This window comes from Gobio gobio (genome assembly GCF_949357685.1).
Source record: "Gobio gobio genome assembly, chromosome: 22".
NCBI lineage: Eukaryota > Metazoa > Chordata > Actinopteri > Cypriniformes > Gobionidae > Gobio > Gobio gobio.
The window spans coordinates 24,631,591-24,649,696 of NC_137118.1; the positions used below are offsets into that span (position 1 = coordinate 24,631,591).

The window sequence follows — 18,106 nt, forward strand, 5'->3', positions numbered from 1 at the left end:
AACCCCGCGGCTCGTGACGACACATTGATGTCTTAAGACACGAAACCATCGGTTTCTGAGAGAAACCGAACGGTATTTATGCAAATATATCACCTCATATCAGACGAACGCTTCAGCTCTCCAGACTGCCATCACTTCCCGTAGGTGAGGTCAAAATTCCGGCCGGGTCATAGATATGTATACGTAGATTCCTCATTCGAGCGATCCACACCATGATCCACGCAGGCACTAATGAGGAATCTATGTATATATCTATGACCCAGCCGGAATTTTGACCTCACTCACGGGAAGTGATGGCAGTCTGGAGAGCTGAAGCGTTCGTCTGATATGAGGTGATATATTTGCATAAATACCGTTCGGTTTCTCTCAGAAACCGATGGTTTCGTGTCTAAAGACATCGATGTGTCGTCACGAGCCGCGGGGTTTAATTTGAAGTTGTCTGTCCATGTTTTTTTTACTCTAATAGAATTCGACCCCATTGACAAGCATTATATGAGTGACACACAGCAACGGTTGGAGTTAAAAATCTTCATTTGTGTTCTACTGAAGAAACCTACATCTTGGATGCCTTAGGGGTAAGCAGAAAAACATAACATTTTCGTTTTTTTTGGGTGAACTATCCCTTTAAGAGTATTCCTCCAAAATAAAAGCATGATTATTTAACATTTAAAAATGAAGAAATTAAGATGGCAAATTTAGTTGTACTATAAAATAACATTCTTATTATTTTTTACTTTACAGTGAAATTGTAATAGTAATATTTGTATTTTGTTTAATATATTTAATGATAATTAGGAATACAAAAATAATATTTATGAATAATAACAAAAATATTATTTTTATAATAAGTATTAATATATTATTATTGTAATACAATTACAATATTTTGGCCAAGATGTGCTACAAACAAACAAATCTTATATTATAATTTAAAAAAGCAAGAACATCATCAAAACTTTTTTAATCAGAAATCCAATTTTTAATCAGAAAATTCAAGATTCCCCCCCAAATCATGGATTCCAACATCATGTGATGGCCAAATATACAACCAAAATTGTTTAATATTTAAATGAGGATTCACTTATTTAGTTTGTTTATTTTTTGAGTGTTTAAAAGTCTCTTGAATTTGAACCTGTCCAACAGGGCTAGCTTCTACAAAGTGATAGAGTTTGATTGGATGTACAGCCTCTGTCGTCAACAACAAAGAAATTAGATGATTTTTTCCCTCAATTTTAAAAGTTAATAAGTCTTTTTACTTTACTAGCCTATATACACAAACACAAGTACATGATTAGTTGCATTTTATTATTTGTATTAACAGCATATTCTCCCTGAGGTCAGAACAGTCATGTGATCCGCTGGACTACAGTACATTAACAGTGCTACACAGTGTGTGCATGTGTGAGAAAGAGTTCACCCTGACCCTGACTCCCAGAGAGAGCTGGGGAGTGGTGACTGATAGCACAGTGCACTGGAGCGCGGCCCAGCATTGATTAACCCAGCATACACGTCCCTCCCGAAAACAAACACACATTCACCCGCCTACACACACACACACAACACTAAAGGATAAAATAATGCTCCTCTGCCTGCAAAAAATAACTCCACATCAAGTATAAATAGTGAAACAATATGACATTTGAATTCGCCACATTTAGTTCACAGATCAGCCAAACCGCTACCAACTTCACTACCCTGCAGTGTTTACAGAGAGGTCTAACACAAGGTAACATCCTGAACGCTTTTGTCTGTAGTATTTTTAGTTCATAGAGACAGCCCTCTTTCTGGTATGTGTTCGAAGAATATAGGAAAACTGCTGGAAAGCCCCGAACAGACAAAACGCTTGTTGTTTTCATAAAGGCGGCTCATTGAAGCACAGAGCCTGAGGGAAAGACACCATCCCAGAAGTCCAAGCAGCAAGAGCTATTGTTTTTTTTGGTTTGTTTGTTGGTTATTTAAGGAGTAGAAATAGGTTATGAGAGAAAGAAAGAAAGAAACCTTTCTTTTCCAGCTTCAGTCTGAGGATCCCTGCAGCTTCCAGACTTCCTGGTTTGAAGTGAACTTTAAAACTAGCCAGCGTGGTTCGCTGAACTTTAGAACTCTGGCCCGGTTCAGATAACCTCAGATCAAAGTTAACAAAAGGAAAAGAAATATCTAGACCAGACAATGGCAAGTGAAAAGTATTAAGGGCCATGAAACGGCATTTTACTTTATTTCAGCTTTATTTCTTTATTTTTAAATGTATTTCATACTGTATGTGAAAATAGATCTGTGCTTCAAGTCTTGGATTGTGAATGCAAACTGAAAGAAACGCCACTTGTCTTATATTATGTGCTATTTGTTTTTGTTTTTTGTTCTACAAAAGAACTTGCGTTGTTGTGGCACCCACAAATTTTGAATAATTTACTGTAATATAATTTACTTTTTTTATACTGGTACCTATAAAAAAAAATTTTTTATAAAGCCTAGATTCTTTTTTATTATCTAGATTATTTTGCAATAAACTTGTGGGAAAATATTGAGATTTTTAGCTATATTGCCCAGTCTAATTTGGATGTACCCTTGGCATGATGGAGGACACTGAAACCAACCAGTAGATCACAAGTGATCAAATCTTCCTCAATTTAAAAAAAAACTGGACTGTATTCTATCGAGTAGGACTTTGAATGTTGCTCAGTCACCCGTTCAGACTAGGTCATGTGAACATTCTCCCTTGAACAGAAAATTTGAATTGAGGTGTGGATGAAGCGTTCAAAGAAGAAACTAAGCCAAAATTATGAGCCAATACTTAAACAGCCCTGATGACTGTAGGAGCTCTTGGTCGGTGCAGTATTGTGCAACTTCCTTCTGCTGTGCCTCAATCCCTCTCGTTCATATGATCTTAACAGAAGTATCACGTGCTGTCGACATTTCATGTGACTGAAGTGTTCACATGATAATAGCAGTGGGACAGGCATTTGAAACAGTGTTTAAGTAAGCTCCATGTGACGGCACTTCACCATTCTGCATGCATGACACTTGGACATAATCATCATGACTGGAGTGTTTGAATATTTCAGACCCTTGCTTCTCATACAAGTGTTTAAGTGACCTAAAAGAAACACGCATGTAACCCAGTCGTTCCCAAACTGGGGGGTGTAACGCTTAGAGCCCTGGTATATTGAAGGGCAGGTAAATGTGACACTTATTATAATGGGTTTATGTGAAGATTGTTTTAAAGTTCACTTAAATTAAGTTATATTTTTTTAAAGCCTGATAAAATGTATAGCTTTCAATTATACCGTAATGCTGAACAGCTATAATTAATTGCTAAAACTGAGAGGAAAAAAAAACCCATTTCATAGAGACATCAGTAGCAGTATTGGTATTGGTGAGTCTGGCCTTCTTTCATAAAAAGATGCCATTAAACAAATATTTAAAATATAGGCTACTGTCTAATGTTGTTTCTTCATTAATTTTTTCATTTTTAGATTAAATGTGAAATTACAATATAAAATATATTAAAAACGTACTAAAATATTAGGTGCGATTAATTACAGAAAAATGTGTGATTAAGTTAAAAAATGTATCGATTGACAGCGAAGTATTTTGACTTATTACCTCAAGATGACTCGAAGTACCACCTGAGAAGTCTGATATCGGTTTTAGCAGTTTTTGTCGTGCACTAACAGACCCCTAGATGGCATGATTGAAGTCTCAGAATTGAGTATTGCAAGGAGCTTGGTAAAAATATAAATGGATGATGCACAGTTCTGCACTAAGCATGGACACGTTTGTCTACTTCGAACATCACAGCTACCAAAAAAACTGTCTACACCAGACGCGAGCAGAGCGACAAAAACAAGCGGAACCTATTATAATCACTGATGCTGTCTACACTGGATGCGGCACAACAATTCCCAGACAGTAAACTGATGCCCCTCCGGTATCGCAGGAATATAGTACTGGACACAAAGGACAAATGGATTTCCAATGTTCACTTTGTCATGTCCATTGTGGACAGGCTCAAGACAAGAAAATATTCACCAGTACAGTGGTGGGTAAGAGAGAGACCGCAGTGTGTTGTATCTGTGCCTGAAAATATTAGCTTCTGACTGATTGAAGCCGAACAAGTTAAGAGAAGCTAGCAGAAGTTGAGCACTTTATTAATTACAATGTTTCAAAGAAATCCTATAGGATTGTGCAAGCAAGGTTATGTCTGAGATTGTCTTTATGTGGGTTCATATAGGTGGGGGGTAGAAAAAGTTTGGAACCGCTGTTAACTTGTACAGTCTGATTGATCGTCTAACAGATAATATACTACTGACTCTATAACTAAAATGATGATGTTTTGTGTCTTAATACTGTTGTATGCTGACCCTATATTTTCAGATGCTGTAGCAGAGGCAAGCGTGAGTGTTAAGACAGAGGTAAAGCATCTCACCAGTGCTGCCACATAGACTTTGTAGACAGGGTCTGCGCAGACCATGGAGAGCACACTACAGCAGGACTCCACCACCACGTCTCCGGACACCTCCCCCGCAGCTGTGCCCAGCCCTACCCCCGCGCCCGCCCCGGCCAAAGAATGCTCGCCGTTGGCCAACAGGAGGGCTCCGCTCACGTCATGTGACAGCCGCCGAAGGGCCATTTCCCTGATGTTCCAGTTCCGGGAAAAGAGACAGCCTACCAGCTCCAAACCAAACACCTGAGAGAGAGAGAGCATGAACATACAAAACCATGAAAAGAAAGTCAGTTTACGTCACTGTAATATAACATTAAGAATCAGCAGGGTCATATTTAACGCTGCAATTTCAAAAGAAATAAAATAGAAACAACTCAGATTTCTTACATTGGGACATTTTCGGATTTAATAAAAACTTAAATGTAAAAGAAACATTTTACCATGATGTAGTTTTACGGCTGCACTTAAATCTTTTTTTTTTTTTGCATTGCATTGCAGCAATGAGAATTTAGATGGAAAATATGTTGGTTTATGTGAGATTCCCTAAAATATAGTTGAGAATGAGTTCTATGAACTTAGTTATAGGAACTAGCCACCAGGGTGGTTGCCGGAGAACTAATTGTTCCCCTTGGGCCATTTTCCTGGTTGAATTCGCACTGCTAGTAGGAACTTTGAAGTGACGTAAGCCGTGTTTGTTATTGTGACTTATTTTGACGGCGAGGCAGACATTTATTTTGACACCATTGAGAACGCCAGAGCCTGAGCACACAGCTCTCACATTCTCCATCTTCATTCGTTTACGATCTGTTTAACAGTCCTATCGTTTTTAGATCGAACTGTTATACAAAGAAAGTAAACCGTAAATGAAAACGTATAAGCGTTTGCCATGTGGTTGGAATTTTTTCCAGTTCCTGCAGTATGAACACACCAAGAAAACGGTACTTCCGCCATTAGTTCTAGGAACTATGAAAAGGTTCCTCCGGTGCGAAAGCTCCTAATGGGAACCTCTCCAACTTCAAGGTGCAAAATTAACCAGAAATCTCAAAGTCTACAAATGTCACTAAATCTCTAGCAGTTTTTTCTCTCATCTGAATTCTTTGACAGTGGTGTGAAACACCAGCAATAACTACAGCAAGAGTTTGCTGTTATTCCAGCTAACAGGAGTGTAGTCAGTTATCGACTCAATCACTTTCTCACACATGGACAGCTGGGTCTCATTTAGGTTTAAGAATACATTAAACGATCTTGTCTTTGTGTATAGCAGTTGAGCGCACCTTGATCCAGGGTTCGGCGAGCTCTGTGTATGTCTGGGGGATGTGCTGCACTCCATACTGTGGAAGAGAGAAGTCGCCCTCCTGCCCCGCTCTAGAGCTCTCAGTCTGAAGAGATGAAGACGATGAAGAAGCAGCAGCTGTTTGACTCTGGGAGCGGTTTGTTGTGCTTTCCACTGTAGATGAAGCCTCATAACTACACACACAGAAATACAAAGACACGGACATGATGAGTAATGATGCTGAAAATTCAGCTTTTGGTCACAGAAATAAATTACATTTTACAACATATTCACACAGAAAATAGTTATTTTCAATTGTAATAATATTTCACAATATTACTGTTTTTACTGCATTTTACTTTTCAAACAAATGCAGCCTTGGTGAGACTATCAAAAACCAAAACTTTTGAATGGTAGTGTGTGCAAATCATATCTTAAATGCCGCCGTTTGGCGGTCTTGTTTCTTATTAGCAGAGATAATATGTTCAAATTAAATTTTTGTTCATTTTGGGCTGCTGGAAAACCATTCAAAACAGTCCTTATGTAGTATGGTTTATTATTGTACACAACTTTGGAAAAACTTTAATTTAGGGTCTAATTCTCTGCTTATTAGCATGCATATTACTAGGATATTGGCTTATAAAACACATTTTAATGCCTATTCTGCATGGCCATATTCTACATTACTTAATCCTACCCAACAAGTTCATCTAAAGTGACCATAAACTACATTTTTTGGCAGAAAATAAAATATTAGCTGCTGCACATACAGCATCAGTTACAGTACAGTCCTCTTTGTTGCATTTAATAATAACAATAAAACAAATCTGGTAACACTTTACAATAAGGTTCATTAGTTAACATTAGTTAACTACATTAGTTACATGAACTAATAATGAACTGCACTTATATAGCATTTATTTATCTTTGTTAATGTTCATTTCAACATTTACTAATGCATTATTAAAATCTTGTTAACATTAGTTAATGCACTGTGAACTAACATGAACAAACCATGAACAGCTGTATTTTTATGAACTAACGTTAACAAAGATTAACTAATGCTGAACAGAGATGTTGTACATGGTTAGTTCATGTTAACTAATGCATTAACTAATCTTAACTAATACAACCTTATTGTAAAGTGTTACAACAAATCTGTTGCATCAACAGTATTTTGAGTCTTGTGTATTGAAATACTGGCCAGTGCATGGCGGGCGAGCGAGCGACCCTGGGGTATAAACTAAACGTGTTCCTGCACTGCAGTGGTGACTCACTGTAGAAGACTGAAGTTTATTCTAATGGCTGCCATTGTGTCTCATAACACAACAAAACACACACATGTATAAGGTCTAATAGCTTACAAAAACATCACAAAAGGCAAAAAAAATAATCTGTGGTTTATGTTTTCTTAAGCTGAGATGGTAAGTCCATGATGCACTGACTGTCTAAATGTGCCAACCTCTCAACAGTCATGCCATCTTACATTCAGCCAAGACAAATGGAGGGGATTTACTTCATGAAATTAGAATAATTGCAGTTTCCTAAAGAAGAAACAGCAGGGTTTGGTTTCGGGCATCATTGTGTGTGGGGCGAATCTCTGGATGGTTTGAGGGGAGCTGGAAAACACCAAAAACCAACTAGCCGCTAGCATGTCAATCCCGGGCAGACACACAAACATGGCTGGTGCCGGGCTGTCTCGCTTACCTAACCACCAGAAAGGAGTTGCCTTCCCTGACCTCTACATGACCTCATCTCAGTCTCAAATCCTAAGACCAAATACAAACAGGAGAAATCCCACAAGCATACGTCCAAAATGAAGACACATGACATCATCTGTTTCGCAGAACAATCAGCGCTGGGTTTGAGATGTGTGCTTGCCAGCTTCATGACAGCGGCGTTCTTAACCTACATCTATGTTTGGGCTTGTTGGGTCCAATTAGCATCCTGCCTGCTTGTGTTTATGTAGGACTCTCTTCTTATGAGTCATGAAAATATTCCTGATGTTCTCTTCTGAGGAAACGTATGCTCATAAAACATCTGTAACTGAAGCGTCCTGCTTTAAACATGAACCGTTGAATTCTCTAGGCTTTAAAATAACGCTTCAACATCTTTACCTGTAAAAATCATGTGACTTCCACTTGGCTCTACACAGAGGGCAGATTAATGTATCATGATTTCTCCGGCACTCCTCGGCCCCTGAAAAACAAACAGGACACAAGAGATGTTCACATAACTCATCATTACATGAAGGCTGTCAGGGGATATAGGGCAAGGATGCTCACTCAACAAACAACTAGACTTCAAATCTTCTCATGTGATGAATCTTCCTGTAATAACATAACAGGAATGTAATCTGACATAATGTATTATGACAGATTTGTGCAATATTTAGCCTTTTTACTGCATTACCCTATTGGCTATGTTGTGGTAATTCAAATATCCCTAAGGGGGTGTTCATACATGACACCTTTGTACTCCTCCTACATTATTACTGCAGAATTTTTATTTTTATTTGTCATTCTGCCACAATCTCCAGTTAAGTTGCTGACTGTTTTTCTCTGTTTTTAGCATGAGAGGAGATCATTTAAATGTTCTTTCTCAGTTTTGCAAATTCTCATTTGTTGTCTCTATTACAGAGCTCTTCAAAAGATCTTCCAAAGCCTTTATTTTTTCTTAATATTTATTGCCCTATCAATAGCGGTGTTTACATGGACCCTAATAATCTGTTCGTAATCAAGCTAGTGGCACAGTGGGATTCATGTGCTCGTTGTTTCCCAATTAGGAATGAAAATAGATTAATATTAAGTCCGCTCTTTAAAAAAAAGAAAAGGAGAATGGTTAGTATGTGCAAACTCAGGAAACTCTGCATATTCGTGCAGTGATCTATGTCAAAAAAGCAATTCCTTTTCTAAGCTTGTGACATATAAATGCACACATCAACCCGATCACTTTATTAAGCGTTCATGTAAACACTACGTTCGGATTTTCATCAATTGGTATGAATTAGTTCAGATTGAAACAAAAGGTGTCCATGTAAACGTAGGTAGTTTCTTTATTAGCAGACATAGATTCGGAGAAGATGTGATCAAATATGTGCACCTAAATGCCTGGTTTATGTTTAAATCACTAGGCTAGCTGAAAAAAATGTCCAGAAAAAGCTTAAACATGCTCAGTCTGGACCAGGTACAAAGTGTTCTGTCCCACAAGTGATTCTTTGAATTGCTGTGCTTGAGCTCTTCTGTATGAACTTGCACAGTGACTGGAGGGAAATCAATCTCCTCCCTCTAATGGATACATTTTTTTGATATGCTTTAAGACAGACAAGTCACTTTCTGTGACTACTCTAAATATCATAGTAGGTGAAGTGGGATCATTTGGGATAGGACCACTGATATTTTTCTTGGTACTCACATATAGACATGCAGTGATGGTGAAGTTTGTTTCTGCAGCCCTCTTCACACACTGTCAGACTTTCCTCATCTAGCATGTCCAACAGACAGATAGGACACATCTGCTCCTCCTCATCCTTCATACTGGTCACAAAAGTAGACACACAGGCACAGTTTTAAAAGTTACTAAGACAAAGGGGCAGCGACACAGAAAATTATTTGTTTCAAATGGATCATATGAGGAATCAATTGTTTTCTTTTGAGATTGTACCATGAAAACGTTCCATAACATTTTTAGAACTCAAACATTACTTGTTCTGACATTCTACAACTTACTGACTTCGACTTCACACAGATGCATCAACATCACTGTGCACATTTACACAACAATAACAACAACATCACCTATTTGGCAGGTAATACGGAGAAGGAGAGATAGGGGATGCCGTCATAATAGCAATAAACTATTAATTCAGATTGAATAATTTTGCTTTGATTGTTTCACTGATAGGGATAGAAAACCTAAAAAAGCGATTTGTCATTCCTTACTCATATGGTATTTCACACTGATTTTCTTCTGAGGAACACAAACATTTTTGGTCAACACTGTTCACAATTGTTTTGGACCCTATTGACTTTCATTGTATGGACAAAAAAAGTTGGAAAAAAATCTTCAAAATCTCTTCTTTTGTGTTCAGCAGAAGCAATTTCACATGTTTGGAACAACATGAGGGTGAATGGTTTTTAACTATGCCTATTTAACAGTGTCTTAAAATGTGGTGCTCATGGTGTAAGGTGCTGAAAAACCAAAAAGACTTCATTTAGTCGAGACACTTCACATCAAATATGTGATTAACTGCAATTAAAATTTTGAACCCAGTGTCAGCCCTAAAATCATGGATGACAGGGTCTATTTAAAAAGAGCAAGTAAAACAAGATCCACAATCAGGGATACCCTAACATCACAGTTCAACAAAATAAGTGGCACTCGAGCATTACAAACCTGCTTTCATTGCTGGATGGGGAGGCACTGGAGGTACACGACGTGTGAGAGTTGGACATGCGGGACACAAACTTCTGGATGGTGCTACGTGAGGGAGCTTTGATGCGTGAGCTGCGGCGATTGTGATACTTCTGAAATAAGCTCTCCACCTGAATGAAATCAAACCATCAATGTTGTGAGCGTGAGGAATGGCACAGTGCTCACTGTGGGGGCTTTGGCTGGATTAGAGTCACCTCACCTCAAAGTTCTTGAGGGTCTTGCGCCACAGCAATGGGTCTGACGGCTCCAGCTGGAAGACTCTGAGCATGACGAAGAGCACATGGATGCAGAACGTCCCTCGGCCACAGCTACATGTCTGATCACAAACACAATGGAAATTATATTATGAGGTATAACTAAATATTATTCAAGTGAATTATATTAAAGTATAAATAATATTTTAAGAAGAACAGGTTTATTACAACAGTGGCATTTGTTTTTACACTTTTTACACAAAAAAAATCTTTAGGCTACCGATTTTCACAAATACTAGGGCTGCACCCGACTAAAGATTTTTCTAGTCGACTAGTATTCGTTCATTTAAGCCATTAGTCAACTAATCACACGTTTATATTAATTGAATTACTTAAATTTATACTTGGGTGGAATATTTGGCCTGTTTAACGCTCAAGTGCACACATTGTTTATTAATAAACTAGTGTTTTCTGAGTCAGTGTCGGTTGCAAAGATGAAGTTGCAATGGTGACCTGCCATCTCTGCAGTGGACATGCTCCAGTTCACGGAAACCAAGACACCAGAAAGCATATCCATTTTAAGTATTTTAAGTATTTTAAGTTGTTTCCGCTGTTATCAGGGGGTAAAAAATGCAAGTGATCGCACCATCGCCGCCATGTCATGCTGTGAACACGCTATACATCAGCTTCCACACTCCGCATGAACACTTGGATATGCGACTAATAATAGCGCACGTTTACTGTATCTAGGTTAACGTTAGAGCGGACAGCCATGTAAAGTTGCTACTACCTACATGTTTCAAATGATAAGCCATATTTGAGGTCGATGGATGATAGGCGAACACAAGAACCCTGTCCCTCACGGACTGCGTCACTTCCTGTGGAGTTTTCTTTCTGCAACTAACCGACTAATAAAATTGGTCGGCTAAGCCTTTTCTCGTCGGCTAATGCTTAGCCAACTATTAGGAGGCAGCCCTAACAAATTCCATAGTTTGACATACAGAAACCAACCATAGTAAATGGCAGGCCAAACATGTTTCCCTGTGGGGTCTCAACACACTTCAGACTCCATGAAATCGGTTGACAATCTCAGTTTTCTTTCTTTAATAGAATAGAAGTGACGTGTGGCCAATTTGGAATATGTGCTCTGCATTTAACCCATTGAAGTGCACACACACACAGTAGTGAACACACACCATGAACACACACCCAGAGCAGTGGGCAGCCATATTGCATATAAGCAGTTGGGGGTTCGGTGCCTTGAGGTTTCACCTCAGTCGTGGTATTGAAGGTGGTGGAGAGCGCTGGTTATTCACTCCCCCCACCGACAATTCCTGCCGGACCTGAGACTCGAACAAGTCCGACTCTCTAACCATTAGGCCACGACTGCCCCTAATTTACTTTACTGATGTATGATGAGACTAAAATATGGCAACCAATTCCTACTAGCTGTTCTAGTTCAATGCCTAGTTCTATTATGCGTTTCTTCTCACATAATACAATCATTTCAACTTATCAATATCATATAAATATTTATATGGCAATTGATGTGTCAGAGGCCTGATAACCTTTAAAAGGGTTTTTTCTTTGACTAGTACATGATTTAGGACTTATAAACATCGGACAAAAGGACATAGCATACCTGTGGACCAATGAACACTCGGAATTTGTTGTCAGGACTGTCTCCGCCAATCAAGAATGAATTGGGTCCTATTTGCTGCAGCAGATAGAGGCGGGCTCTCATGACCTTGTTGACCCTGCGGTTGGTCTCCTCTGGACTATATGGGGAAAAGCCATCAGGGGAGGGAGCTCTGCGAGGGGGCGTCACCCTGCCGCTCTATAACGACACATTTAGACCAACACATCAGCACCATGGCAAAACAGATGTTAAGAGCTTAAGACAACCTAAATGGAAATTAACAAAACGATTACTACGAGACAAAGATTACTACGAGACAAAGATTAAAAAGGTGATCCTTTTTTTAAATTACATCAGCTAAACATCTCTGAATAAAAAAATTGTCTATTTACATTAAAAACTGCAGTACAGTAAAATGTTTAACTGTCATTGGAGTTTGACTAGAAAGCCATGATGGTGGTTCGTCAGCTTAAAGTAAATAACCATGTGTGAATTTCAAATGACATGAACAACACCTAGTAAAAACAACTTGATCATACATCGATATGAAATGAAAAAAAAAACACCTTATACTAGGATTTAATTCATGTAACCTATATCTGTGGCATTCGTCCCATTCCATCTGCCACTTGTTATGGATATAAGAATTACTGGTCTAAGGTCAGAGGGTGGAATTTGACACTGAAATGCAGTGCTGTTAAATTTAACCGGTTGATGGAAAAGCAGCATTCTAAAAACACATTCTGAAAATCTAAGCAATTTGTAATAAGGCATGTAGAATTATTCACTGTATTTCAAAGTGCCCACAATAATACGGTGCATGTTCATCACATTTTGGGTGAACTAGACTTGCAGAAAGCCTGGTCGAATTACATTTTCAAAACACTCATCTATACAACAACAAAATTCATGCCACCAGAAGACAATAGAAATGTGACAAAACTCACAGGCACTGGGGACCCTCTCCGTCTACGCAGACCAGGGGAATCGGGCTTCGCAGCAGTCTTTGTGGAGGACGATGAGGAGGAGGATGCAGCTGAGAAAGAGGAAGGTCCAGGAGAAGGGCTACGATGGCCTCTGCTTTGAGAGGAAGACGAGCTGTGACTGTCGCTTCCAGCCTCGGTGCCGTCAGCTCTCAGAGGAATGGGCTTCACTACCTGAGATATGATGACAAGAAAATCAAAAACTATTTCCATCCATGTCAAAACAGTCCCCGCTCACACGGGATCCGTGAAAACGAAATGCTGTATTACTAATGCTAAGCCAGTAGATGGCAATGTCAGTTTGTAAAGAAACAATATGCGCCTATAGACTGACCATGAAAAACACAACGTCACCGCTTTCGCAATGGTAACAGTATAGTTTTCAAAGACGTGAACTTTGCCTGAAATCGGCAAACTTTTGCAAACAGGTTTCACTCAAAATGCTGTAGTCTTGTAAATGAACAGCCAAATTGCATAAAAAGTTTTCAATTTTTTGTTGAAAACGGTGTCTTGTAAACGGCCCCTCGCGGTCTAGCCACAGTGAAACTGCAGCGGAGTATTCAAGCACACAGTGTGAAAGTCCGTCAACAGGGTCAGTTGTTCTAAAGGTTATGTAAGGAAGGCCTGCTGCTCTCAGGAGGAGACGTTCCACTTCAAAACTTCTCATTTCCTGTTCCTTACTCCAACCATTTTTCAGCTATTTTTGGTAACGGGGCATCTGATCCAATGATTTAACCATTAACAGTAGCTAACTAGTAAATTAATCCAGTGATTTAACTGTTAACAGTAGTAATGTAGAAAATAGAATATAAAGCAAGTTTGAACTTAATTTTTTTGCAGTTTTGAAATGGTATTCTTCAAAACAAGCCCTGTTTATAAGCAATGTTTAAGCCAGACCTTTTTTTTTAAACAACCATAATAAATTAGATCAATAATATTATTGTAACACTTTAAAATAAGGTCTCATTTGTTAACATTAGTTAATGCATTAGCTAACATGGACGGTTAATACATTGTAAAAATAATTAGTGGTTGTTTGTTTTATTACATGTTTATTGCATCATTGTTCATGTATTAATTAATATTAAAGGGTTAGTTCACCCAAAAATGAAAATTCTGTCATTAATTACTCACCCTCACGTCGTTCGAGACCCGTAAGACCTCCGTTCATATTCGGAACACAAATGAAGATATTTTTGTTGAAAGCTGATGGCTGAGAAAGGCCTCCATTGGCATTCAGTACACTTATACTCCCAAAACGGATAAAAGGCACTCAAAACATCGTTACAAAGTCCATCTCACCACAGTGACTCTACAATAATCTTACGATGCGACGACAATAGTTTTTCTGCGCAAAAAAAATCAAAATAACACCTTTTTCCAACTTGTTACTGCCTTCCGTGTGTGCCTCCACGACGCATGCGCGAGAATATGACGCAGATCCGGCGTTCGGACAGATGACCCAGAAGTGATTTGTTTACAATCAGAGGAAGACGCGCGTATCTCAGCTGTTGGATTCTACATTGATCGTGCTTTAGGTCTCGGCGTAGTGCTCAAAATGGGGCTTAAGTGTGCATTTCATGGAATCCCGAGCCCCGGCGCTACGTCATATTCTCGCGCATGCGTCGTGGAGGCACACGCGGAAGGCAAGAACAAGCTGGATAAAAGTGTTAATTTGATTTTTTTTTGCGCACAAAAACTATTGTCGTCGCATCGTAAGATTATTGTAGAGTCACTGTGGTGAGATGGACTTTGTAATGACATTTTAAGTGCCTTTTATCGGTCTTGGGAGTATAAGTGTACTGAATGCCAATGGAGGCCTTTCTCAGCCATCAGCTTTCAACAAAAATATCTTCATTTGTGTTCCGAATATGAACGGAGGTCTTACGGGTCTCAAACGACATAAGGGTGAGTAATTAATGACAGAATTTTCATTTTTGGGTGAACTAACCCTTTAATAGACTTACATTTTTTAATTCAAAAGTTTGTGTATTAGTAAATGTTGAAATGAACTAACGAAGATTAATAAATGCTGTAGAAATACTGTACAAGTACTAATGTAGTTAACTAATGAAAACTTATCAATTGTTACCAATATAATTGTATTAACCTTTTGACACACTACTGCAGAAAAATGCTAGTAATGAACACAAAATAAACTGAATCTTGGCAAACTTGAGCACAACCAACAGTAATAGACATGTGCAAAACTACATTTCACCATTGGACTGATTAATCTTGTCCGAAGCAGGCCATGTATAATTAGCTTGGTTATGGCTTCACCTGACCATCATGGGACACGTTTCTGCATTTACATAAGATGCGTTCTTGCGTTCAAAAACAACTGGGTTGTTGGAATGCATTTTTTTAAAACTGGCCTATTTTTGAGACCGCGTCTTAAAATGTGCAAAAAACAGCATGAAAGCCATGGTTTCATGGTCTCGTACCATCGGGCCTCTTCTGCTCCGCCTCTCCAGCCACTCGCTCTTCCAGGTGGGCATACAGGTGGCCTTCAGCTTCTCTCGGATCAAACGCTCCTCCGGCCGGTCCTCCATCTTCTGCAGCCCGCGCAGAGTCTCCTTGCTCTCCATGTCCCGGCTGCAGAAAGACAAGAAATTATGATCAGAAATCTGAGTGTTAAAAAGCTGGTGTGTGACCTAATATTTCATTATATTTATCCCTTTCCAGAGTATTCAACAGATATTTCCCAGCAAGCAGCACAGACACTAGTGGTTGACCATTATGGACATTTTGATGGCCAATGCTGATACTGTAGAGAGCAAGGTGGCCGAAGGCTAATACACATGTGATTTCACACCATTTATGAAGTATTTTAAAACTATTTAAAATGTAAATAACACATGCTATTAAATGTATATTTATTTGACATAATATATACTAAATTAGAAAAACTATTTGGGGGGAAAAAAAGCAGCAAAAAGGCAGTGTTGCTCACCTCACTTTCACAGTTTGTTTAGCATTTCTGTCTAATAACTTATTAGACACAACTGATAAACAAAACAAAGTAAACTAATGAAGTTGGAGAATGCCTGTGCGTCTGCTGGTCAAACTTAAAAGGCCCAACACTTATCAGCTGATGTGATCATTAAAAATGCTAAATATCAGCCGACTACTAAAGCGTATAAAACGCATCTTGATGTATTTCTCTTGTAGTCCTAGCAAAGCTTACACAGGATTTGCACACTGCACAGTCATATTCACATGTAAAAGCGTTGTTTGTTTGCAGTCAAAGTTGAATGTGATGAGACAGAGACTGGTTACAACAAAATTAGAAGTTAATAAGCCAACAACACTGGCTTCACTGGCTGTCTGCAGCAGTGAATGTATTCATTTAACACACTTTTATCCAAAGCGACTTACAAAAGAGGAACAACACATGCAATTTATCATATGTAGTCAGAAATGCAAGGCACGAATGAATGACTCTTAAAAAGACGGTTCTTTTAATCAATTGGTCAGGAAAAAGTCTGAGATGCTGTGATGCGATTGGTCCGTTGGTTAGTCCAGTTTTCCAAATCACATCCATTGTTGTGGCAAAGTCACATTGAGTTTTTTGTTGCGCATCGAGGGATTAATTCGGTAAATGTTTTCTTATAAGATCTACCACAATTTAGCACATACCTTTTTTTATGTGCATTTTTAGAATTTATCCACATCTTGAGATCCCAATATGTGCATAAAAATAGCTGGATTGAAACAGCTAATGGTAACTGAATTAATCTCACTGACTAACCGATGGGCGTAAACCAGACGAAAATACAATTTAGTTTTCAAAATAATTTACAATTGACACATTGCATCGATACATCATATCATTAGTCACTTGACTGATAAATTGATCCATACGCAACACATGTATAGTTACACCCCTGCTAAAAGATTGCATGTTGGTGTAACAAAGTGAGGTGAAACAAATATGCAGAAAAGAGTTGTTGTAATAAATGGTTCTAAAACTAAAGATTTCACGTTACAAAAAAGTTTTTTTGTGGTATATAGTGAATGGAGGAAACACCGCATCAAGAACTACGTTATCTACAACTTACCAGCCATGCTTCAATTTACACAAGATGAAAATCACAACTGAGAGTCTCATTAAACATCATTAAAGTGAATGGTGGAAAAGCCCCTGAACCACCCGACAGAGAGACAGACATAGGCCGAGATTACGATTGAGAAAGACAGACAGAAAGAGTCTAAGCACCCGTTTGACGCTGCGTGTCCATGTGTGGCGGCAGGATGGGGAAGGAGCATCTCGATCTGTAATGAGAAGCAGGATCACTGGTGTCCCTTCACCTCTTTCGGGCTCCTCAACAAGCAGCAGCGAGCGCTGCATAACAATAACAACCCTGGACAGGAAAGCCAGACTTCCTGTGCTCCCGCAGTCACATCAAATGAGGAAGTGCAATGACGTCAAAAACAGCTACTCTTTTGCAGAAGCATTATCTGCTGACCAACTGATTGTTAGTGCTTTAGCAAAAACTAAAATTACAAAATGTAACATTACCAGTTTTTCCTTAGTGTCACTAATGCAGAATCCAAACTCTAAATATGGTCTAAATATTGACAATAAGATTAGCTGCGATAAAATGTTGCTTATGGTTTATTATGTATATAGTGAAAATTGACAGTATTCAGCTGGAAGAGCAGAAATATGAAAACAAAAACTGCTTGTGTTTTCACTGGACTGGCCAGCTGGTCAATTAACAGTCGTTAATAATAGAGGATGGGCAAGGGACGGGTATTCAAAAGTGACACTAATGATCAACCGTGTAAACTAAACGAGTGGCCAAACTTTCGGCGATTCTTACAGTTGCAACACAAATGCACAAGGTGACTTTCACTTTTTCCCCGTTTCAAACTGCTAGATGCAACTGAATATAAAAGCGTGCAGAATCTCGACATCTGAGCCTAACTGTTTAAACTTGACTTGATGTATTAAAACACGGCCAGCCGTGGTTTCAAAACAGAATGTCAAGCCAACAGGACGATAATAGCGGTGTTAAAGATAATTGTGGTAATCTGCAGAAAGGGCTTCGAGACGCTTTGAGTTTTTTTTCCCCATTAAGTTCACACGATGACAAAACATGATGCCTCATGTTTTGAGTTTTGTAACCGGGCTTA

The 18,106-nt window shown here is 38.8% G+C and overlaps 1 protein-coding gene across 2 annotated transcripts in view; it reads right to left on the reverse strand.

Annotated features, from left to right (window-relative positions):
- The window catches only part of LOC307119196 (mitogen-activated protein kinase kinase kinase 1-like), an 89,255-nt gene that overhangs the window by 16,013 nt on the left and 55,136 nt on the right, over positions 1 to 18,106 (reverse strand). The window contains exons 1-10 of one of the 2 annotated variants that reach the window (XM_079805296.1): positions 17,187 to 17,294; positions 15,412 to 15,562; positions 12,929 to 13,138; positions 11,985 to 12,179; positions 10,348 to 10,464; positions 10,110 to 10,258; positions 9,129 to 9,250; positions 7,832 to 7,913; positions 5,716 to 5,908; positions 4,424 to 4,684 (exon numbers count right to left, since the gene is read on the reverse strand). In XM_079805296.1, coding sequence (XP_079661422.1) covers positions 4,424 to 4,684; positions 5,716 to 5,908; positions 7,832 to 7,913; positions 9,129 to 9,250; positions 10,110 to 10,258; positions 10,348 to 10,464; positions 11,985 to 12,179; positions 12,929 to 13,138; positions 15,412 to 15,562; positions 17,187 to 17,236 — 1,530 coding nt within the window. In that variant the 5' untranslated portion in view covers positions 17,237 to 17,294. Of the gene's footprint in view, positions 1 to 4,423; positions 4,685 to 5,715; positions 5,909 to 7,831; positions 7,914 to 9,128; positions 9,251 to 10,109; positions 10,259 to 10,347; positions 10,465 to 11,984; positions 12,180 to 12,928; positions 13,139 to 15,411; positions 15,563 to 17,186; positions 17,295 to 18,106 lie in introns of those variants that run through there. The other variant, XM_079805295.1, reaches the window with a different exon arrangement.